The sequence below is a fragment of the Gracilinanus agilis genome, chromosome 4, assembly GCF_016433145.1.
Source record: "Gracilinanus agilis isolate LMUSP501 chromosome 4, AgileGrace, whole genome shotgun sequence".
Lineage (NCBI taxonomy): Eukaryota > Metazoa > Chordata > Mammalia > Didelphimorphia > Didelphidae > Gracilinanus > Gracilinanus agilis.
This window is the reverse complement of record NC_058133.1, coordinates 250569820-250593759: the sequence shown is the minus strand read 5'-3', so window position 1 is coordinate 250593759 and position 23940 is coordinate 250569820. Positions and strand designations below refer to the sequence as shown.

At 49.0% G+C, this 23940-nt stretch overlaps 3 protein-coding genes across 7 annotated transcripts; 2 read left to right on the top strand and 1 right to left on the bottom strand.

Annotated features, from left to right (window-relative positions):
* Positions 1-426: 426 nt before the first annotated feature.
* On the bottom strand, positions 427-2436 carry TMEM256 (transmembrane protein 256). 2 transcript variants are annotated; one of them, XM_044672174.1, is made up of 4 exons: positions 2328-2436; positions 1460-1491; positions 1068-1148; positions 427-784 (listed from the first exon to the last, which is right to left on the bottom strand). In XM_044672174.1, exons 1-4 carry the CDS (start codon positions 2419-2421, stop codon positions 641-643), a joined length of 351 nt encoding a protein of 116 aa, XP_044528109.1. In that variant the 5' UTR covers positions 2422-2436; the 3' UTR covers positions 427-640. The 2 variants fall into 2 exon arrangements, with proteins under 2 accessions (XP_044528109.1, XP_044528110.1); XM_044672175.1 differs by lacking the exon at positions 2328-2436 and adding an exon at positions 1894-2005.
* A 4684-nt stretch (positions 2437-7120) lies between these two features.
* On the top strand, positions 7121-18877 carry NLGN2 (neuroligin 2). Of its 4 annotated transcripts, none has more exons than XM_044672849.1 (7): positions 7121-7562; positions 10537-10593; positions 13858-14007; positions 14244-14429; positions 14769-14961; positions 15558-16154; positions 17040-18877. In XM_044672849.1, exons 1-7 carry the CDS (start codon positions 7121-7123, stop codon positions 17911-17913), a joined length of 2499 nt encoding a protein of 832 aa, XP_044528784.1. In that variant the 3' UTR covers positions 17914-18877. The 4 variants fall into 4 exon arrangements, with proteins under 4 accessions (XP_044528784.1, XP_044528785.1, XP_044528788.1 ...); XM_044672850.1 differs by having other exon boundaries at positions 7229-7562; positions 14244-14435; XM_044672853.1 differs by lacking the exon at positions 10537-10593 and having other exon boundaries at positions 7229-7562.
* A 2927-nt stretch (positions 18878-21804) lies between these two features.
* LOC123245561 (spermatid maturation protein 1-like) lies at positions 21805-23269 on the top strand. Its single transcript, XM_044674510.1, has 3 exons — positions 21805-21990; positions 22170-22221; positions 22444-23269. Exons 1-3 carry the CDS (start codon positions 21856-21858, stop codon positions 23220-23222), a joined length of 966 nt encoding a protein of 321 aa, XP_044530445.1. The 5' UTR covers positions 21805-21855; the 3' UTR covers positions 23223-23269.
* Positions 23270-23940: the final 671 nt, after the last annotated feature.

Below are 23940 nucleotides of genomic sequence, written 5' to 3'. Positions count from 1 at the left end.
GGCTGAGAGTAAGAAAAAGACAAAGATGACTTTAAGGCTTCGAACCAGTGTATCTGGGAGATGGTGCTACCCTTAATAGGAAATTTGGAGAAGGAAACTAGGGAGAAAGGTTCTGTTTTGGAAATGTTTAATTTTTATGAACAGAAGGGACATTCAGGAAGCAGGGCATTGGTGAAGTGGAACTATGGTTGGGGAAGAGGTTAATGGGAGTCCTTAGTAGCTGGTTATTGAAGCTGGCAATTGAACCTATCAGAGCTGATAAGAAAATCAAGGGACATGTAAATATATGAAGTTAATATAAGGGTCATAGTTGAAGCCAGTCTAGTAGATGAGATTATCAAAGGAAAGAATATAAAGACAAGAGTCCCTCAGGTCAAATTCCTCCCACACCCTGCCAAGCAGGTGAGATTAATAAAGACTCCAAAGTTCTCTACATTTCATTTTTAATTGTCTTCTCACTTCCAATCTCCAAACAAAATGCCAGCAAAGACTGAGAAATCAAATTCCCCAGTCTCCCACTGGATGTTGGTTGTTTCTCCCAGGTACAACCGGAGTGCTGGAACAAAAATAGGCTTGCTGCTTCATGACTAAAGAAGTTAGTCTGAAAACTGGTAGGGTGGGACAATACAGGAGAAGCACCTCAAAGAGCTAGGGCGAGCCAGCCAAGAATGAGCAGGGAGCCCCCCACAGGGGCAACTGGTATTGCAGTGGTGTCTCCTGTCAGGGCGTGGTAGTAAAAGCTGCCACAGAAGAGGGAGATCCCGGAGGTAAACAAAGTCCCTGCCTGAGAGTAAACGAGAAGACAGGCATGTGAAGCTCAGAAACAACATGAACTGAGAATAGGGTACTATACCAGCTCTGTTCCTCCTGCAATTTGGGAATGTTCCCACAAGTCCTTAGCCCTTGATATCATTCTCCATGTCTTATCCATCCAGCCCTGACCAGTCACAGAATTCACTCCCTCAAAAAAGAAAGCTCTTAGTCCTCCCTGAAGGTAAACTTTTGGTGGAGAGGACATCCTGGCCTGGCTAGAGGATGAACAGGTTTGGAGGCATTCTGAAACTTACCCAGACCGGTTTGCTGCAGAGGGGGACGCAGAGCAGAGCCATGCTGTGGATGAAGTGGTGTTTGTTGGTTTTTTCAAAAAGCTAGAGGATGAAAGAAAATGTAAGAACTGAATTTTCTTAGGGATTCCTAAATGTACATCTACAGTTCTCTCTCCATTCCCTTAAAGGTTCCTGGTCTAAGAATCGAAGTGTCTCTTTCCTTAAGGTTTCCATGGCCCCTCCCCCGCTGAGCACCTGGCATGCAGACCCCCACACATCTTGGCTTCCTCAAACTCCAGTTCTTTCGGTGGCTCTCTGTCTCTCTCTATACCTCCACCTAAAGACCATCAACAACTCCCTCCACCCCATCCGAGAGCCACGCAAATAGCAAAGTTGGGATAAGATTTTTTCACCTCCTTACGATACGAGTCCTGGATGTTTGCACCTGTGAAAAACAGTAAAAATTCACCTCGACTCACCAATCAAAGTACTTTATGAAATCGTAATCGCGCCTAACATGTCAGTCCCAGGATAAAGGGGTCTCCCAAAATAAGCCTGGGCTCGCGGCTTCTGATTAAACAGAGGCACTGACAGAGAGCCAAGATAGCCAATCTTAGTGAAATTGGGTAGGTCTGGCCAAAGGTCTTTTGCTTTGAAAATTAACCCATAAAGGTGGTCGAGGGCAGGCCCGAACCAGACTTAAGTCCACCATCTACCAATTTTAGTCAGCCCCGCTCCCAATTTCCCCCCTGACCCCTTAGAAGTCACTCATCTCCAGTTCCCGGTTTCCAGCCCTCTCCCCTCCAGCTCTGCACCCATAATTTAAGCCCCGCCCAGGCCCCCTGACCATGCGCCCCATAGGTGGCCAACCCCAAGGCACTGGCTCCGGACACAGCGCCTAAACGACGGAAAGCTGCGCCTAGTCCAGCCATGGCTGTAGAAGGTCACTGGATTTAGGAATTCCGGACCATGGACGCTAGAGTCTGGCCAATCCCAATCGTCTATGCAAATAAGGCTTCCCACTGCCCAATCCTGGCTGAGTTAATTTTAGCTTCTACCACCCGCACCCCTCAACCAAGTTGAAAAGATTGTTTGCGAAGCTGCTGGTGAATGGCGGAGGTGCCCTGCGGGCGGAAGAACTGAAAACCAATTAGGAAATGGGCAAGAGGCGGGGGGAAACGAAGAGAAGCCACCTAGAACTGGACTCAAGTCCGAAATCACTCCCTCCCAGCCCCACCTACTACCACTAGCCCCGCCTCGAGTGCTGCAAACCCTGCCTACCTTGGGAAAGACGATTTTGGTCCCCATTTCTTTTAGGCCCCACCCACTGCTTGTGGGGCTCCTCCTTCCTGCTTCGGGAGGCCGGGAGGTCCATTTTTTTCTGCCTCTCTTCACCTTCCCCCACCCCCTCCCCCAACCCCGCAGCTCGACTCGCATTTTCCCCCACCCAAGTTTACCAGAAGCCACACCCCAGCCCCCTAGTTCCGGCCTCTCCACCGTCCCGACCTCCCCATCATCCAGACCTTCAGGGCCAAATCAGCGCCTAGGGCAGGGAGAGAAATGTCCAGAAGAGGGAGCCGCCCCCCACCCCCAACCCCAGGTACCCCTTGCATCTTCTCACTTCGGCCCCACCTGTCTCGCGCCTCCTCCTCTCCTCACCTCCTTCTCTGTTCTTAGTCCAACTAGGTTCATTCAATCTCTTCGATGCCTCTAGGTTTCTATCTGCCACTGCCCCTCCCTCTTTCACTCCTTCCTTCCACCTCCATCCCCTACCCGTACTTCCACTACCTTTCCACAGTCTCTGTAGGAGCAAGAGGAGTGGGAGAGGTGGGGCCAATGTGGGAAGAAGAGGCGAGGGGTACCTAAAGTTGGGGTAGGGAAGGAGAGGGAGGGGGAAAGCAAGAAGAGAGGGAGGAGGAAAGGGGGGATGGGAGAGAAGCGGGGAGGCGGGAGTGAAGAAGGGAGGGGATGGGTGGAGGGAGAGAGGACTTCAGAGTGAGGGGATGCAAGGCTCTGTAGGCCGGGGAAAGAGGAGGGAGGGAGGGAAGGAGGAAGGGAAGTAGAGAGCTCGAGCGGGGTTGGGGGGGGAGGGAGAGGGAAGGGGGAGGCAGCTGGGCTGTGACGCGCGTGGCTGCTGCGGCTGCTCCGCCGGCGGCTCATCACTCTCGGGCTGGGATGGACGAGGGGCGGGCGGGCCCCGGCTCGAAGAACCAGGAGTTCGGGCCGCCCAGCAGCTAAGCGCTTCCCCCACAATCCCTCTCCTCCACCTCCATCATCCCCCGAGGGACACTGTCCCCGCTCAGCCTTCCCCAATCCCAGGATCTCTGGAACCCGGCTCCCAAACCCCCAGCCCAGGGTTGGGGAGGTCGGCGAGGGACCCAAAACCCGACCTTTTCTGATCTCCCCTGGATTTTTCTGCCCCCTTACTCGAGATCGAGTGGATCCCTCCTCCTCCCAAAGGATTCCGACCTAATTCCCTCCTGCTCAGAGGCTTCATCGTGGGGCCTTCCCGACAGCCTTCAGATCCCTTAGGATCTCCGGAGACTACCCCCCCCATCCCCGATCCCTCAGGATCCGTGAGATCCGCCACCTTCTCCCCATTTTCAATTCTTCCTCAACCAAGTCCCATCGGGAGACGCCCCCACCCCCTTTCGAATATCTCCAGGGATCCAGCGATTTCCAATCCTTCGTACTCTACCCCCGCTGCGGGATTCCTGGTTCCCAGCCCCCTCCTAGGCGGGCATCTGCTTCTCCTTTCCCTGGCCTCGTACCCTACCTCTCCTCTCCCACGGAAGCGACTGGATTCGGGCCCGCCCCCGGGGGTTGGGGTAATCCCCCTCCCCAGTAGGGTGAGGCGCTGTAGAGGGGGGGGGCCGGTCTGCCGGGTTTGGAGGCTCTAAGGCCCCTGCACCCCTAAGGACCCTGTCTGCCTCCCTCCTCCCCCACACCGAGCCCCAGATGGAGAAGCCACGGCCCCGGGGTTGAGGCAGGTAAGAGGCTGGGGAGGGGCCCCAGAGGGTCTGCCGTGTGCCTGTCTCTGCATCTCTCTCTAGCCATCTTCAGCCCCTATATATCTGTATCTTCATTTCTCCCTCTCTTTCTTGGTCTTGGTCACTTTGTCTCTGTCTCTTTGTCTCTCTCTCTCTCCAGTCCATGAATGATCCTTTCAATGGGCCCACAGACCCTGTGTGTTCCCATCTCCCCCTCCTCCTCCCCCTTCCTGGCCAATCCATTTCTCCATTGCAGGGGAGGGGGCTGAGGCCTGAGCCCCTGCCCCCCAACTCCCTTTGGGTTTGGGGATTCAGGCCTGAGCAGGTGATGGAGGGAGGAAGGGAGGGAGAGATTGGGAGAGAGAAGGGGGGGGATGGGGAAGAAAGATTCGAGGAGAAATGGAGACACAAGATGGGAAGAGAGATAGGGCAGAGATGAGTGTAAGAAACAGAGGAGAGGGAGATGGGAGGGAGAGATTGGGGGAAAGGAAGGGGAAAGAGATGAGAAAGAGATGAAGAAAGAAATTGGGCAGGGGAGAGAGATGAGGACAGACTAGGGGGCCAAAAGGAAATGCAGGGGAAAATGCATTGAGATATGGAGGGAAAGAGAAAAGAGATGGAGAAAGAAGGGGAAGAAGGACGAAGGAGAGGGAGAAAGGGATGTAGGTAGAAAAGGGATGAAACCAATGGAGATCAGAAGTGTTAGAAGATGGAGGGAATGGGAGGGAGAGATGTAAGAGAGAAAAAGAGACAAAAATGGGTAGATGGGATGGGAAGGAGGCAGAGGTAGAAGAGCAGAGAGAACTAAAGAGAGAATAGGAAGTAAAGAAGTAGCTGAATGGTGGGGATGGGAAGCAGTGAAACAAGACCCAAGTGAGTTGGGATATGAAATGACTGGAGAGGGCAGGGTTCTGAAAGAATAGAAGGGACAATTGAGGAGGGGGGTAGGTGGGAAAGGAATAGGACTGGAGCATTATTGAGGATTCCTGTATCCTCATCTCCAGAATAAATCAACACCTGCAGAGAGAACTGGTCTGGCAGGCATGCAAACATTCCTGGCTCCAAAAATGACCCAAAGAAATCCCCTTGTCAGCAAACAGCTTTGGCAGTGGAAGGGGAGGGAAGGAAAGAATATGTAAGAATAACCTAGGCATCTGAGTTCCCAGACCCTAGATTTCTTTCCTTCACTATATCCTGCTTTTTTTTTCAGGGGATCTAGGTGCTTTACCAACAAATATTATGTGATTATTGGTTTCTTCTTAGCAAACTGGGAGAGGAGAGAAAAGGGAAACATAGGCTGGTTGAGCCTTATAAAGGAGAAAAGGCTGGATCTGGGGGTCAGAACCATTAGGGGGAGTCCTGGCTTGAGGTGGAGGGACAGGTGAGATATGTAAGTGGCAAACCCATTACCAGTGAGGAACCTCTGATTTTTTTTTTTTTGGTAGTGACCTAGAAGATTAGGGTAGACAGAAACTAATATTGTCAAGGGGCAGTTGCTGTGTTCATCTTGAGCACCCCCCACCACTCTAACATCAGTAGTTCCCCCTCCCTACCTATTCACCAGAGTCTGCAGGCCTGGGTCACTAATGCTATACTAGGATTGGCTAACAAGGGGGGCAAGAGGCGGGGTTTTCAGGCCTCTCTGACACCCCCAACTCCTCCCCACCCCATACAGGCTCTTTTATTTTAGCTCTAAAGGTGGGAGGGACCCAGGAGTCTGGTGTCCCAGGCCTTGGGGTTTTCCCCCCTCTTACTCCTCCAATCCCAGTTCCTAGTAGAGACCCCAGCATCTCTGGTCCCAAAGCCCTTAGTGCCCCCCTTTTCCACCCCCTAGCCTCCTTCCAGGGTTAAAGCTGCAGCTGGTTGCCGCGGTAACATTGCGGGGCAGCATCTTGTTGTCCTGGCAACCAGCACCAGGATCACATATCTTTCCCCAGAAATTGCCCCCTACCCCCATGTAAATCTTCCTCCCCAGTCAGAAGATCCAGGCTTTCAGTTGTCCAGTCCCTAGCTCACTGGAAACCCTGGAACTTTGGGAGAAAGAGAAAGAAAGGAGCTATGTGAAAGAAGATGGGTAACAGTTGGAGGGTACTGAGGGATGGAGAAGAGGAGAAGGAACCTGGGGGCTTAGAAACCTGGGTCCCAGGCACTACCTCAGAGCAAGGGTAGGAGTGGGGAGTTTGCTGTGGTGGTTAAATTATAGCTCCAAAGTAATTAACACAGATAAACAAATCACCACTTCCAGCTAATTAATGAATTGGTATTTTTATTTTCTCCTCCAAGTCTATTTCTCTCCTCCCCCAGACCAACACCTGGTGTGTGTGTGTGTGTGTGTGTGTGTGTGTGTGTGTGTGTGTGTACATTCGTGTAAGTAAACCTGTACTCCTCAGGCCCTAGAAAGGAGCTGGGGCTAGGAAGTATGGAAGAAGGATGTAGGAACCTAAATCCCCAACCCCAAAGAGAGTTGTGCTGTGGGAATGCAGGAACCTGGGTCTATGCTGACCTGAGCTCCTTCTCAAGTACCTTAATTACTACTGACCATACTGGCTCTTCTTATCCCTTGCCCTGTTTCTGTTCTGGGGGTGGTAGGGTTGTGGGGTTGGTGGGAAGGATGGGAGTAATGCAGAACCTGAGTTCTAACTAACCACTTGTCTCTTCTCTCTGTTTCTCCCCTCCTGTTTTGCTTTTGTCTTAATCCTCTCTTCCTCTGTTTCCTGTTCCTCTCTCTCTCTCTCTCTCTCTGCTTCTATCTCCCTCCCTCATCCTGTCTTTCTTTTTCCTGTATCCCTCTGTCTCTCCATCCCCAAGCCTGCTCTTTTATCTCTTTCTAGGTCCTGCCGTCTTCCCCCACTTACCATCTACCCCTCCATTCCCCACCCTTTGCTCTCTCCATGGAGCGCAACAGACCTCTCTTCTCCCCAATCTAACTTCCCCTCCCTCCCTGCTCCCTTTCCTTTCCCCTTTTCCCCCACCCTATCCTTCCCCCTGGGGAGAGGGGGGGACCTCCCTCCCTCTCCCCCCCTCACTCTCTCTCTCTTCGAGGGGGGGATCCCGGGGAGGGAGGGGGGGTCCCCCCCAATCAGCATGTGGCTCTTGGTGCTGTGTCTGGTGGGGCTGGTGGGGGCTCAGAGGGGAGGAGGGGGTCCAATAGGAGGGGTCCCAGGGGGTCCTGGGGCTGGGGAGGAGCGATTCCCTGTGGTTGGCACCGCGTATGGGCGCGTGCGGGGAGTTCGAAGAGAACTCAATAACGAGATCCTGGGCCCGGTGATGCAGTTCCTGGGGGTCCCCTACGCCACACCCCCTCTGGGGGCCCGACGCTTCCAGCCCCCTGAGGCACCAGCCTCGTGGCCTGGGGTGAGGAACGCTACCGCCCTCCCGCCTGCCTGCCCCCAGAACCTCCACGGCGCCCTCCCAGCCATCATGCTCCCGGTCTGGTTCACGGACAACCTGGAGGCTGCCGCTGGCTACGTGCAGAACCAGAGTGAGGACTGTCTGTACCTCAACCTCTACGTGCCCACTGAGGATGGTAAGGGCAGAGACTAGTGGTACAAGTCTGCCCCCTTCCCTAGGTCTGATACACACATGCCCTTTCATACACAGATTCCATACTCCACCCACAAGCACCTTTTCATCAAGGCAAATGATAATTCTCCCTCCTCCCTTCCTCTCTCCCTTCCTTTCTCCCTCTCTTTCTCTCTTCCTCCCCCTCCTCTTTCCCTCCCCCCTTTCTCCTTCTCTCTTACACTTATGTGCCCCCACACATGTCACACTACATCCTATCCCAGAAAATATACACATTTCCCATATAAACACACACTAAGTCCCAGACTATATTATATACATATATGGCTTCACACTCTGGAGCATATTATACACATATGTCCCCACACTCCCACATATACTTACTTCATAAATAAATATATCACTTGGGCCCTCTACTATCCTAAAGAGAAAACCACAGCATTTGATAAAGATGATTTTTCTACTCAAGGAAGCCCTCCTACTTCTCCCCACCTCCTTTACCCTTTCCTTCCCCCTCTACCTGCTTCCAACTGTTCTGCCTCCCTAGCTAAATATTCCTGAAGGATATAGACATTTTCTAAACTACTTATCCACTCTAAAATAAAAAAAATCCCCTAGACTGACACTTACCAGTGATAATTACCTTTAAGAGAAAATACCAGCCCTGGGCTCAAAAATCAATCCTCCATACCCTCTTCATCAAAGAAGCAGAAAATATTCTCCAAATACCCAATGTCACAGGGCCAAATGTAGACAACCCACCTCCCAAATACCCAGAGTAAGCCCTAAATAAATGCCTTTTGACTTTCTAACACGAACCATCCCAGCTCCTATATATCATCTATCCCCAACATCCTTGACACATGTACACAACACAAATTATCTCTGACAATCCCTTCAGACAGATTCAGTCTATTTGCAAAATTACCCATGCATTCACACGATCATGATTAATTGACACTCCCCCTAATATTGCATGTGAGGTCCAGTTTATCCTCTGCATTCACCCATACTCAGCCTTTCTCCATATCTCCTCAAACATGCATCATAATCCCCTATCCAGCAAGTCCTAATCTATTTCAACACTTCCCACACATGCAAATAATTTATTTTTCCACACGTAAGCAATTCTCTCACATTCCCCTACACATGCTGTCTACCCCAATATCCATTTAGTCACACACATAATTTACCTCTAATACTCACATAAAGAATCCCTAGTGTCCTGCATACATATATACAATCCACCATTAACAGCATAGATACATATAATTTCCTCACAATGCCCATCCATCCTCTTACATACAAATGCCCGGAACACACACATATATAAATAATAATTTATTCTCATCTTCCCAGTTCACAAGAATATTTCCAATATCCTCATAATTTACTGTTCCAGACAATCTACTACTTAGATACATACAACCTACCCCAAACTCATGTGTACAATCTACCACAAAACTTTCTTAAAAATATTTTTACTTCTTCCCATATACAATCTATTCTACAAATGCCTCACAGTTTACCACCTAACATTTCTCTGTTCTTCTACAATATCACTCAGATCCAGAAATCTCACTCTATCTAAAAGTTATTCCAGACATACTCCTACATCAAGGAAATCTATTTGTCCTACAGAAGGAAGTGGTCCAACCCGCCCCCCCACACACACACACCACCACCACCACCACCATATCACCAAAGTACTTTGTTCTTAGGTTGGAGAAATTCACTTAGAATTATGATCTCTTCTGGCCCCTGCCCCAGCCCATGAATCATGGTGCTAGATGACTGATTTTCCCAGCGAGGTGGAACCCTGGTTTCTGTACCTATCTGGTCTTTACTCCCATCCCTTTCTTCTCTGGAGCTTGCCCTACTTTCTTGTTCTCTAAGTATCTCTTTTACTCCATGCACTCCCTCTCCCACGACAAATAGGCCCCTTCATCTTCCAGGGTCTGGGGCTCTGAGAGTGTGGGGTTTGGGAATGACACAGTTGGGTTGGGATGGAAAGCAGGGTATGAAGTTTAAGGTTATGGACTTCTCCAGTAAGCAATTTCCATTTTCTCCTTGAAGAGAGCAGTATCTTGGAACAGGATAAGCTGGTTCCCCAGGGAATGGCTTAGATCCCTGAGAGGGAGCAGAGGAATGCTATAGGAAGAAGGACAAAACTTAGATCATCCATTTCTTCCTTTTATCCCACCTTGAGTTTGAGGAGGTGGCTCTTGAAGAAAGGGACACTTAAACTGGGGATAAGAAGTTGGAGAAACCAGACCTGTGAGTCAGGAAGGAAGGGAAATGCTAGAGGCAAAACTACTGCTGACCTGAACCCTAACCAACTTTGGGCAAGTGGTCAGAGGACATAGGGTCATGTTTCTTGCCTTCCACCTTCTGAATAGAAATGCTTGGATCTCCTTTTAGTTCACCCTCCTCCATGCCCATCCAGTCCAACCTGGGAAAGGAGAGGAAAAGGTGACATTAGCAGTGGGGGGGGGGGCAGGAGTTAGGGTCTCCTAGGCAGGGCTCCCCCTTCCTCCCTGTAGCCCCACCTCCTTCTAACATCATTTAATTTTCTAGCTGTGAGCCAACAGAATAAATGAAACAAGTCCTTTCCAATCAAGTTCAACATATCTCTTATGACAGGTCTAAGCCTACCCACTTACCTCCCACCCCAGGCCTAGCCACACCTGCCCCCTCCAACCCCACCCCCACAAAAAAGAATAAACAGCCTTTTTTGGGTGTGTTTTTTTCCCAAGGTGGGGGGAGCAAAATTGGGATGTAGAAGCATTTTTCTCTTTTCTTGGTTTCTTTTTCTTGCAAACACATTTTGCTTTTTTGGCTCGTTTTTTTCCCCTGCTTTCCCGCCCCACTCCCTTTTCTGCTTTCTCTCCTTCCCTCCCCCATCCACTACCTCCCCGACCCCCCATCTTTCCCCACAAAATTGTCCTTTTTTCTCTGTTTTGTGTTCCCGGTCTTAGGTCCGATCACAAAAAAACGTGACGAGTCGACGCTCAATCCGCCCCCGCCAGACACAGGTAGATTTTTTAAAATGCCGCTGCTGCATGTGGTTGCCGATAATGACACACAGGATCCCTGGCCCACCGTACCCAAACAACACAGACTAAAATCCCATATCCCTAAGGGCCCTTTACAATCATTCTTTACACTAGACATACACATGCATAGAGAAGTGAGGGAAAAGGAGAGGAGAGGAGAAGAAAGGAAAGGAAAGGAAAGGAAAGGAAAGGAAAGGAAAGGAAAGGAAAGGAAAGGAAAGGAAAGGAAAGGAAAGGAAAGGAAAGGAAAGGAAAGGAGAGGAGAGGAGAGGAGAGGAGAGGAAAGGAAAGGAAAGGAAAGGAAAGGAAAGGAAAGGAAAGGAAAGGAAAGGAAAGGAAAGGAAAGGAAAAGACAGGACAGGAAAGGAAAAGACAGGACAGGAAAGGAAAGGAAAAGACAGAACAGGAAAGGAAAGGAAAGGACTGGATTATAAGGAAGGTTTTTCCTAATTTATGGAAAAAAGAATTGTATAAACTTTTTGTACCCAATTGAAAATGTGGATGAAAACAATATTTTCTTAAAGAATTTTCAATGGAAAGGCATCAAAAGAAATTAGAATCATGAAAAGAATAAAGAAAATTGGAATATTTTTAGAGCTTAGAAGAAACTGGCAATACTTTGGTACTCTAAACATCTTTGGGAAATGTTAAATCTTGGAGGGATTTAATTGGGAGTCAAATGGGATATCTGGAGAAATTTGGAAATTAGGGAGAGTTGGGGGAAATGGAAAAAATTTTTTTTAAATTAGAAACTGATGTAATTTGAAGCATTGGGAAACAAATAAAGTTCAGATAACAGTGACATTTGAAACCAATCATTAAAAAGTGGAAACTTTTTAAAAAACGGGACCCAAATTTTGCTATAAAATTTTGAAAATGAAAATAATTTTTTTCTTTTTCTCCCCCCCCCCCGAAAAAAAGTTTTTGTTTTTTTCTTTTCTTGTTGAATCTGGCCCATGATTTTCTTGCTTTTGGGGTTTTTTCTTTCTTTCTTCTTTCTTGATCTCTTTTTTTGTTGTCATCATTGTTTTTGAATTCTTGTTGCCCCTTGCCCCTACCCTTCCCTGCCCTGCCTTGCACCCCTCTGCCTCCCCTTTCCCCCCTCACTGGGAGAGTGGTGGTGCTGGGCTGGGGAGGGCATGTTGGGGAGAGGGGATCAGCACTAGGAACACAGGGTACAGCTGTAGCTTTCAAGAGAAGGCAACTGATTGAGGGAAACTGTCCTATGACTCTGGAATTTGGATAGATGGAAGGGTCTATGGCCTTGGCTGGATATGTTGGATTGTTATGAGAGAGGCATTGGAGATCATAGCAAGTGAAAGAGCAGGAGGCTTTTATTGACATGTAAATCAGAAGTCCTAGGCTCACCACCAAGTCCGCCTCTGGGCCTCTTCTTCCTCTCCTGTTGAAAGAAGAGTTTCAACTAGAGAATGTCTTTAACATCCCTTTCAGCTCTGACATTCTATGTTCCTCTGACTTATGATGAAAAGTTGGGAGAAAAGACAAAGGGAGGACTAAACAATGGGAAATACTCTGAGTGAATTCAGTCTCTTTCAAAAACAGGGTCAAAAGCATTTCCATAATAGATGAACAGGAAATTGTGAGGAGTTGGAGGAAGTTTTAACAAGGGGACCTAAGAAAGGAGGCAGATAAAAATTTGGGATAGCAAGTATGTCTGAGACTTGTGAAGCATAGAAGTTTAGGATGTTGTAGATCTGTTTTTGGAGTACCAAGGCACTGGGAAGAATGGGGTTCCTGCAGGTGAGAGAAGAGCATGCTGGAGGGTCATACAACTGTAGTAAGGTTCCTGGAATAGGTAAGGGCATTCAGGACTTGAGGAAGCCCCTGGGCTCTTCTGCCAGATGTCCTGGAAGTAGATAACAGTGACCTCCATCCTGGTTGTTAGCTTATATAGCTTCCTAGAGTGAATGAAGGTGAGGAAGAAATCTCCTGAGGTTGAATTGGCCCCTCCTATTTGTGAGGTGCCATATCTCAGAGATCCTTAAAGTGGAGTGGAGAATTAAAGTTCCTAGGCTCTAGCCAATTCCCTGGGGGTAGAGGATGAAGAATAATTATAGCATTTAATATATGTAAGTTTATTGACACACATTATCCCATAGGAAATAGAGAGAATATAGATTCTCTATGAAGTCTGGGCACTCAGGGATTTCGTTAGTTCATTCATAGGCTCTCCCTAACAGTCCCTCAGTGAAATAGACTGGGGGTGTTGTTATGATGACTAGGGAGATGCCCTAGAAAGGCTTTAGGATGAGGGGGAGGTTGACCCTCCCCCAATAACCCCAGAACACTACATCATCCCCTTCCCTTCTCACACACCCAAGGGAACAGTAGAGGGCTGAGGCCCATGGAAATGAACAGCCTTTAACTTCTCTTACTAGAACCCCATTCCAAAAGGGCCTGCCCCATTTTAGCAACAAGGGTTACTTTAAGAAATGAGGAGAGTGTGCAAGAGGGACATAATCTGTGTTGAGGAGTTGGGTAGGAGATGCCCTGCCATGAAGTGGTAGGCTAGAGATATTTCCCATTGCTAGAATGACATGATTACCCTTCAGCTGGTCTCCATAGCCCTGCTCTTGCTCTGGGTCTTGAGGTGTGGGGAAACACTAGGAGAACTTGATTTAGCAGGGCACAAAGTGCCAGGTCTGGATTTGGGCAGGGGTAGATTCAGGGGCAACTGTCTGGATCTAAGTGTGTGTATCCACTATTGGAGTCCCTATCTATTACTCTAGGGGCCACGTTGGCCTATGGGGACTAAAGGCCCTCTAGAGTGGGTAACTCTGGTCTTGGTTTACACTTCACCTCCTCTTCCGGACTCCCGCACCCCTCATTCTGTCTGCCCCGCTGGAAAGAGAACCATCTCCATTGGAATTATCCCTCAGCCTCTGACATAGGATTGGGAGCCAAATGCAATGCGGTCTTCCCCAGAGCACCTGTGCTCACTTTGCCCCTCCCTCTCTCTCTCTCTCTCTCTCTCTCTTTTTCTCTCTCTCTCTCTGAGTCTCTCAACTCCTCCCCACACCCTCTTTGGGTGTTTCCTTGTTTCCTTCCCTGACCCCTCCTTTCTCTGTGATCCAACCTCTCTTTGTGGTTCTTGCCCCTACCTGCTGCTCACTGTGTCTTTGCCCTCTACCCCTCCCTTTAATGTGGCTCCACCCTCGAACCTACCTCATCCCCGTGGCTCCGCCTTGACCCCACCCCTCGCTGTGGCTCCGCCCTTACCAGACATCCGGGACTCGGGGAAGAAGCCGGTGATGCTGTTCCTCCACGGGGGCTCCTACATGGAGGGAACGGGGAACATGTTTGACGGCTCCGTCCTGGCCGCTTATGGCAACGTGATTGTGGTCACGCTCAACTATCGGCTCGGTGTGCTCGGTGAGAGCGCAGGACTTGCTGGGGCTACAAGGGGAACCGCAGGGAGGGAAGAATGCAGGGAGGGAGGGACGCTGGGACCGGCAGGGGCGTGTCCTGTCCCCGAAAGGGTGTGGCTAGACAAATGGGGGTAGGCCAGCTCTAAGTGCACTGGGGGTGTGCCTCTGGAAGGGCCTGAGGGGGTTCCATTCACCTTCCCTGAGATCTCCCTCTCTCCCCACCCTCCGACCCTGCCCCAGGGTTCCTCAGCACAGGGGACCAGGCTGCCAAGGGTAACTATGGGCTCCTCGACCAGATCCAAGCACTGCGCTGGCTCAGCGAAAACGTGGGGCACTTTGGAGGTGACCCAGAGCGAATTACCATCTTTGGCTCTGGAGCTGGGGCCTCATGTGTTAACCTGCTTATTCTCTCTCATCACTCCGAAGGTACTGGCATGTTGTTTGGGGGACCCAGGTGTCTTCATCTCTGATCCCCAGCATCTCTCATTCCCCTCTCCTAAAGGTTTCCAGTGTGTTGTCTTCCCTAGTCCCAGTTGAATCTATCTGGAGGGACATCCCCCTTTTCCTTGGCTCCTTCCCCCCTCAGCTAAGCTGCTTCTAGCAGTCCTAAAAAATCCTGAGTATGTCTCCCTAGTCCTATCCCTGCTGCTGGTGAATGCTGCAGAGCTCCCTCACCCACTGCAGTCATTCCTCTGTGTGTGTGTGTGTGTGTGTGTGTGTGTGTGTGTGTGTGTGTGTGTCCAATTCCCTGCTTCCTACCTCCAGGACTGTTCCAGAAAGCCATTGCCCAGAGTGGTACAGCCATCTCCAGCTGGTCTGTAAACTACCAGCCACTCAAGTACACACAACTGTTGGCAGCCAAGGTGGGCTGTAATCAGGAAGAAAATGCTGAGGTCGTGGAATGTCTCCGAAGAAAACCCTCTCGAGAGCTTATTGATCAGGATGTGCAGCCAGCTCGGTATGGGAGACCAGTGCTTCTGGTTCCCAGCATCAGGGGGTAGGGCCATCAGTGAGGCAATGAACATTTATTAAGTGACTACAATGTTCCAGGTACTAGGTTAAGAGCCCAGTTTGGGAATTCACAGGTAAAAAGACAATCTCATTCTGAAGGAGTTTACAGGCAAACAGAGGAGATAGTACAAAGAAGATATATCCAAGATAAATTGGAGATAAGCAATCAAGAAAAGTCTCTAGATTTAAGGGGGACTGGAAAGGACTTCAAGTAGAAGGTAGAGATAGGATTTTAGCTGGGACTTGAAGGAAGCCAGGGAAGTCAGATGGGAGAAATTATTAGGGAGGGAATTCTAGGCATGGGAAATAGCCAGGGAAATTCTGAGGAGTTAGTAGATGCAATGTACTCTTTGAGTAACAAGAAGATTAGTGTCACTGGATCAGAGCATATATGGGGGTGGAAGTGTAAGAAGCCTGGAAAGACTCACTTGGCTCTGTAGCCATATTTGATCTAGGAAAAGTTGATGGTGGGCCTGTGGCTTCACCAATCTAGGAGGGATCAGGGTCTCTCCCTAAAGACCTGACTTTGCTTTCTTCTTCTAGCTACCACATTGCCTTTGGTCCAGTAGTAGATGGAGATGTGGTCCCAGATGACCCAGAGATCCTGATGCAACAGGGTGAATTTCTCAACTATGACATGCTCATTGGTGTCAACCAGGGGGAGGGCTTGAAGTTCGTGGAGGATTCAGCAGAGAGTGAGGATGGGGTATCAGCTAGCGCCTTTGACTTCACCGTTTCCAACTTTGTGGACAACCTTTATGGCTATCCTGAAGGCAAGGATGTCCTGAGAGAAACCATCAAGTTCATGTACACAGACTGGGCTGATCGAGACAATGGTGAAATGAGGCGGAAGACACTCCTGGCTCTCTTCACTGATCACCAGTGGGTGGCCCCAGCCGTGGCTACTGCAAAGCTTCATGCTGATTACCAATCACCTGTCTACTTCTATACTTTCTACCATCATTGCCAGGCAGAGGGCAGGCCTGAGTGGGCTGATGCAGCTCATGGTGATGAGCTGCCCTACGTGTTTGGGGTACCCATGGTGGGTGCCACGGATCTCTTTCCCTGCAACTTCTCCAAGAATGATGTTATGCTCAGCGCTGTTGTCATGACCTACTGGACCAACTTCGCCAAGACTGGGTGAGGGGGAGGAGGCAGAGGGAGGGCAGGGTGTCTACTTTTGGAGGAGGAAACAAGGGATAGGGAGGTCAAGGATGTCTCCCTGTTCCCCCTTCCTGTGATGGAGTCTATTCCCTATTTTTCTGTGTATCACTTCCTTCCCCTCTCTTTTATTTCCTCCCTTCCCTACTCCCTACTGTCCTTTTCTTCTCTCCCTTCTCTCCTCTCCATTCCTCCCCTTCCTAATTTTTTTTTTCCTGTCTCCCTATGTCTGTCTTTTCTTATTCCTTTCTTAGTGCCCATCTTGTTTGACTCTATCTCTATATATTTTCTCTATCTCCTTTCTTCTCCCACATCTCTGACTATGTGTTTCGGTGTCTTGTTTCAATCTTTCCCTGCCTATCTTTTTTGCACCTGACTCCCTCTCTGTTTCTGTCTCTCTTTTCATCTTCTTCTGTTCTATTCACCTTCCCCCAGTTCTTTTGCTCACTGCCATTCTCTTCCCCTCATGCCCTCTTCTCTTTTTTCCTCTTCTTTATTATCTTCTTATTTTCCCTCCTTCTTTTCCATCCTCATTTCTTTCCCATTTTATTCTGTAACAATCTTTACTTTTTTTTTTTTAATCTCTTTTCTCTTGCTCTGGATATCTAAGCCTTGGGGATCTCTCTGTATGTCAGTCCTTTTCTGTTGCTCTTTCTATCCCTCTAGCTATGGTATGTATCTCTGCTTCTTTTTCCTTTGTCATCATCTATCTCTTCCCTCCTGTCTCTTTCTCTTTCTCTCACTTCTTTCATTTCTCTCCCTTTACATGTCTCTTTGCTCTTGATAAATCTCTATCTCTGTCACTGCCTTTCTCTCTGGGCCTTTGAATCTCACTCCTCCACTCTCCTTCCCCGATCCCTGCAGTGATCCCAACCAGCCAGTTCCCCAGGACACCAAGTTCATCCACACCAAGCCCAACCGATTTGAGGAGGTCGTGTGGAGCAAGTTCAACAGTAAAGAGAAGCAGTACCTGCACATAGGCCTCAAACCCCGAGTCCGGGACAACTACCGTGCCAACAAGGTGGCCTTCTGGCTAGAGCTGGTGCCCCACCTTCACAATCTGCACACTGAACTCATCACATCTACTACCACCCGCCTGCCACCCTACGCTACCCGATGGCCCCCTCGTCCACCCCCCGGAGCCACTGGCACCCGCCGACCCCCACCACCAGCCACCACTCCACCTGAGCTTGAACCAGACCCAGGACCTCGGGCCTATGACCGATTCCCAGGGGATTCAAGGGACTACTCTACAGAGCTGAGTGTCACTGTGGCTGTTGGTGCCTCCCTCCTCTTCCTCAATATCCTAGCCTTTGCTGCCCTTTACTACAAGCGGGACCGACGACAGGAGCTACGGTGCCGGCGGCTCAGCCCACCTGGGGGCACAGGCTCAGGAGGGCTTGGTGGGGGCCCCCTGCTCCCCACAGCTGGCCGGGAGCTGCCTGAGGAGGAATTGGTGTCACTGCAGCTCAAGCGAGGGGGAGGTGTAGGGGGAGACCCGGGAGAAACCCTCCGCCCATCCTGTCCACCCGATTATACCCTTGCCCTTCGTCGGGCACCGGACGACATGCCTCTCCTTGCCCCTGGTGCCCTGACCCTGCTGCCAAGTGGTTTGGGTCCACCCCCTCCCCCTCCACCCCCTACCCTCCACCCTTTTGGGCCCTTCCCTCTGCCTCCCCCAACCACTGCCAGCCACAACAACACGCTACCCCATCCCCATTCTACTACCCGGGTATAGGGGGTGGCATTGGGGAGGGAGTGCACCCCATTTAGCTCTCCCCAAACCAAACAGGGAGACTCAACAATGATCATGGAGTCTAGGAGTTGGGGTGAGAAGAATTGGGGGTGCTCAGATGCCCACCCAAGCATGTCAAGGCACCTTATTAAGGTGGACACAAGTTTCCACATCAAGATGTGCGCACTCTGCTCATGGAGATACGTTTTCTTATTCGGACATCAGCCTTTAGACTTGTTGTGGGATGACTTTTCCTACTGGGACACAGGTCTTATGGTATGTGGAAGTGTGTTTTCACATTTAAGGCCTGCTTTTTCACATGGAGGTATATTTTCCTATAATGGGGCATGTTTTCCCATGTTCAGAATGTGGATTTTTTTGGGCCACTCTGGACACATTTTGGCTCCCTCAAGGAAATTCCTTCCAGGGACTGGACCCCAGAATCCTGACCTCTCATCCTCTTAAAGGAGACCTTGGCAGTGGGCATTTTTATACTTGTCAATGTGAGGTTGGAATGCCTGCCAACCCAAGGGGCTGACACCTAGGAAAGATGGATGAGGTGATCACAGGGACACCCAGTGAATCATGTTTTTCCTAATGGCATCTGTCTGATGAAGCATGTTCTCCTGTATAGGCATGAGTCTTCCACCACAGATAGGCACAGACTTACCATTGGGTGGGAGGGAGAGGAGTGGATCTAAGTGGACCCATGCTGCTTGTGAGCGTCAGACATGCGGTTTCCCATATGGACATGTCATATGGGGAAAGTACGTTTCCTGTGTGGACATGTTACTGCATGTGGATGTGTGTTTTTCCATCTGGATGCCCCTGTCTGCCCAGGAGTCCCCTAATCCTGAACCCCCATCTCCAGAACACTGGCTCCAGGCCCAAATTCCTTCCTGGACATTGGATAAGAAGAAATTGAAGGCCAAGAGAAGCCATGGGGAGTTAGCTGCAGACAACATAATAAAGTTGCCCTTTATTTTGTATAAGTTCTAGGGGGTGGGGAGGAGGCACACACAACCCTTCCCACCCATAGAGATGGTAAAGTCAACAGGGGGCTGAGGTGGAATGTGGGGACCAAGGTGACAATGCATGTTTGACCAAAGTCCCAGACCAGGGTCTAGGGGGGCAGTCCTCCCCCTACCCCTCTTACCAGCATTCATCTGTGCCAAACTAAGGGTTTGAAGTGTGTCAGACCCTACCCCCAAGTGCCAAGGACTCTCTTTCCCAGGGAAGGGGGAGGGAGGAGGCTCTGTGGGCCAGTGAGATATATGGGGAGGGTAAACAAAGCTAAAAGGTCCTAACTTTGTGCCCCTGCCCATCTCTCTCTCTGCCTCAGTTCCTCTTCTCTGAATCCTCTCTCTCTCTCTCTCTCTTTCTCTCTCTCTCTCTCTTTCTCTCTCTCTCTCTCTCTCTCTCTCTCTCTCTCTCTCTCTCTTTTTCTCTCTCTCTCTCTCTCTCTCATGTCCTCTTCCTCCTCTCCCTTCTCAGCTCCTTTTATGGTTTTAATTTTTCCTATTTTTTATTTCTTCTGCTTTTCCATCTCTCTCTTTGTCTATCTTTCTCCCTTGCCTAAGATAACTAGACTTTTTTTGCTTTCCCACCCTCTCCTTCAGATCCTTTAAGCCCTTGGTTGGGCTGGGTGGGGAGAGAGAAGTCAAGTTTGGGGTGAGGGTGGAGGTGTTAGACCTTATCAGCAGGGAACAGAGGCCTAGTACAGTATTGGACTTAAGTGGGAGGTGATACTAGAGTAGGAATAGGGAAACCCATTCCAGGATTGTCTGAGGGAGGCATTGGCAGTAAGAATTTAAAGTGGTAAGGTAAAATAGGGTTTATCCTCTGAAAAAAAACCTAAAAAAGAAGGATTTGGGTAACCAATGGGTAAAAATTGAAAAGGAAGATGACCAAAATGGATAAGGTATTGGAGGGAATAAGGAAAAGAATCAAAATTTGCTCCAATTTCTTGGGGCCATTTGGTGCCAAACCAGTGGGGGGCAGGAAGGAACCTATGCCCTTCTACTGACACCCCAGGTATAGACTTATCCTGTCTCCCCAACTTTTTTTTAAACCCTTGTACTTTGGTGTATTGTCTCATAGGTGGAAGAGTGGTAAGGATGGGCAATGGGGGTCAAGTGACTTGCCCAGGGTCACACAGCTGGGAAGTAGCTGAGGCCTGGGTTTGAACCTAGGACCTCCTGTCTCTAGGCCTGACTCTCACTCCACTGAGCTACCCAACTGCCCCTCCCCAACTTTTGACCTAGAACTTGCCTCCCTCCTTATAGACCTTCACCATCTCCACCTCCTGGTCCCCAACCTAATCCCTCATTTTTCTCTGGACAGTCATATACCAGATTCTAGGGACCTGGACCCTGAAACCCAGTACATATGCCTCCAGCATTGGGGCACAAGAGAGGGGCTGGAATAGACATGGGGTATCCCATGATTCAGCCATGGACTCCACCACCTAGCCCCCAATTTTCCCCTAAGTCTCCATCTCTCTCCTGCCACTCTTACCCACAAACCCCCTATCCTAGCAGCTCTGTACACATTTTTAAACCTGGCAAAAGATGATGAAGAGATATTGTAAATATAAAAGTTTAACTGTTAGTCATGCCTGCTATGGGGGATTGGTGCACATATGGATCTCTGAGGGAGACTTTTGGGGAGTGGGACTGAGTTTCCTATTGAGAGAAATGCACAACAAAGGAGGGTAGAAACACCCTGGGACTGAAGGAGGTAGATATCCAAGCTTCACCTCCAAAAAAAAAAAAAATCCCACAAAAACAATCAGAAAACCCAGTTTCACAGAATGGCAGGCAGCAGAAGGAAATTTTGAAACTAAAGGGAATTTTTTTCTATGAGATACTCAAAAAGTTTAGTGGTCCAGCTTTTTCCTTGCAGGCCTCCAGTGAGAGGTAACTGACCATTTCCTCTGACAGCCCAAACCATTTTTTTGATAACATTGTTTTCTTCACAACAATCCCAAGTTTTCCTGTAATTTCCACCCATCTGCTCCTCCCTCCCCCCTTTAGAGCCAGGAAAAATAAAAATTCCTGTTACTTGAAAGCCATGAAGCTAGCTAGCTTGTTCCCCAAGTCTCATCTCCAGGCCAAATTGTCCCTTGGTCCCTTTAAATAATATCCTTCAACTGTCCTCCTCTGTACCCAATCCAGCTAATCATTGTCCTTGGAAAGCACAGAATCTTTACATTGGAAGGGACCTTAGAAATCATCTAACCTGTACCTGAGTAAGTAGGAGTTGTTTAATATCTCACTAATTACTGATTATAGAATTTTCCTTTCTATCCTTATATGCTGAGGGAAAGGGAGGTAGGATGTATAGTCAGTGCAAAACATGCTGTGATGGGTCAACAAGGGAAGTTATCAATTTAGTCCAGGAGGCAAGACCCCATTTCCCCAAAGTGAAGACAGCCAGATAAGAGCATTGTTGTTGTTCAGATATTTCAGTCCCGTCTGATTGTGACAGGATTTTCTTGGCAAAAATCACTGGAGGATTTTTGCCATTTCCTTCTCTAGCTCATTTTACAGATGAGGAAAAAGAGGCAAACATGGTTAAATGACTAGGGTTATCAACTAGTAAGTGTCCAAGGTTAGACTTGGAGTTCAGTGAAGTTATTCAAAGGGGGATTTTGAAAGTGTGAATCAGGTCACGGTCTGGAGATGAAAGCTAGTTTACTTGAAGGCTTGAAAAAGAGGGAGAATGTAAGGCAAGAATGGTTCATGTCTAGGGAATCTTTAGCCTAGCTGGGGCTATACAGAAGTCTAGTGGTGGGGAAGTCATTGATACCTTGGCAGCCTGGTTATTGTGATGCTTTCATTCCATTGTGACTCACCTCTTCCCCATAACCGTTGACTTCCAGAATAAGTTCATAGCAGGGTGGGGGGCCGGGGGGCCCCAGGTGGCCCTGGGACCCCCCCCATCATGAGATATTCAAAGCAAGTGACCAATCCATGTCCAGGTCCTGGCTTTGAATGCTGCCAGGACCTGGGCGAATATATCTTGATCTCTCTGGGCCTCATCATCTCTGTCAACGTTGGGATCAATGTAGCATTTCTGGTCAGGGTCTGGGTCCTGGGGTCTCTGGGGGAGTCAGGGAATAGGTCAAGGAAATAGTCATTACCCTGGGAGGGAAGGGGTGGAGGAAGGGATAGCCAGGGACCCATATTATAGGGTCCTTAGTGATGAGCAGACCAAGATGCCTGGGTGTTTACTCTTTCCTTCTCCCTGACCCTCAGCTCTGGAGTCGCTTTGGGTGCTATCTGAAACTTAAAAAATGTTTTCAGAAAGGTAAGTGACAGGGTGGGCCCCAGTCTACTTCTTTATCCCTCTTCCCTGGTCAAAGGCCCAGGCATTCCTCTCCCCAGACTGGGTCTTTCCCAACAATTTATGGTTTCCCTCAGGGACCTGGGTGCCCTAGTACCTAGCCCTTGACTCTGACTTGGTTCCCACTCCTCTAGAAGATGTTCCATTTTCCAGGTTTCTGCTCACCTTCCCCTTCCCATTCTGCAGATAACAAGCGCAAGGTAGTCCCATTCATTGCCCGGAAAGTATTCATCTGCAGGCCTCCAGTACCGAAGCAGACAGAAAGATGTCCTATCTGTCAGCAGTGTTCTGTCTGTCAGAACCCTCCTGTCTGTCAGAACCCTCCTGTCTGTCAGAATCCTATTATCCATCAGAACCCTGCTGCCTGTGGCCAATCCACTAAGAATCCTGTGACTTCTGACCAGATCCCCCCAGGATCCTGCCACCGACACTCACTTTACTCACCAGAACCTAAACAACATCCAAATGGCAGTTTTTCCGACAGAGATGACAGGAATTTCCAGTATCAGTCCCCTTGCAATTATCAATATGAGAGGGACTCTCCAAAGCCTTGGAAATACCGGGAAGGGACATTAGCTTGTCCCCCATTGCCTGATGACAATTTCCAACAATACCCAAGAAAACCTTCCAAGGTGGCAGAAGCAAAGTCCAAGATGGAAACAGAAACTTATGTGTATGGTGTCAACCCCATACCATCTGATGCTGAGTCCCAGAACTTCAAAGAGAATGCAGAACTATGCATGCATGAATATTCCCCCCAGCTCTTCCGTCGAGTTATGCTCACCCCTCTAAGCTATAAACCTATGCCTATGCCCTCCACAAGCCCTGTGATGTACAGTGTCTGGGAAGAGGAGGAGGTATGGGAAACAAAGAGAAGTACTGAGGGCCAGACCAAGACATACCCTCCAGACTCTCCTGAGAAGCCAAGCCAGGACTGGGTGTACTACTCCTTGGAGGAGGGGTAGTAGAGAATAATAAAATGGAAAAATAAGAAATAGGTTTAGTTGATTTCTGGGGTTCTCTGGATCCTAGGTAGTAAGGGAGATTTCTTGGCAATAGAACCTAATATCCATTCAAAGTTTATGTGGTATTTTATGACTTGCAAAATGCTTTTTTCACAATTTTATGAGGGGAAGGAGTAGAAGGATGACTATCCTTATTTTCCTGACGAGGAAACTGAGGCTTAATGGCTACCGATATTGATTTGTCTAAGGTAGTAGAGCTAGTTAGGAGCAGAATGAGCCTCAAACCAGATCTACTGACCTAATTGTGGTCCTCTGCTGCTGGACACCAAATTAGAGCTAGAGGGATAGATATGAAAAGATTGTTCCTTCAATCTGCCCCATGCCTGCAGCAGAACCCAGAGGTCCTTCCCGTTGGCTGAACTTCTGATCTCCAGAGTACTGAAACGCTAAAGAAACCAGTTCTCATTTCTTTGTTCCAATATGGCCCATAGCCACTCAACAGAAGCTGAGTTAGACCTACAACCACCGTTTTTCCCCATTAACCTCTGTCTCTTACTACCTATATATACCACCACACCCAAACCTCCATTTACCCCCTGCTTTACATACTGTTCTCTGTCTCTTTTTTTTTAATCTTTATTTTCTGTTTTAATAACAACTCTAAGACAGAAAGGTCAGGCCGAAGCAAACAGGGCTAAATGACTTGCCTGGGGTCACA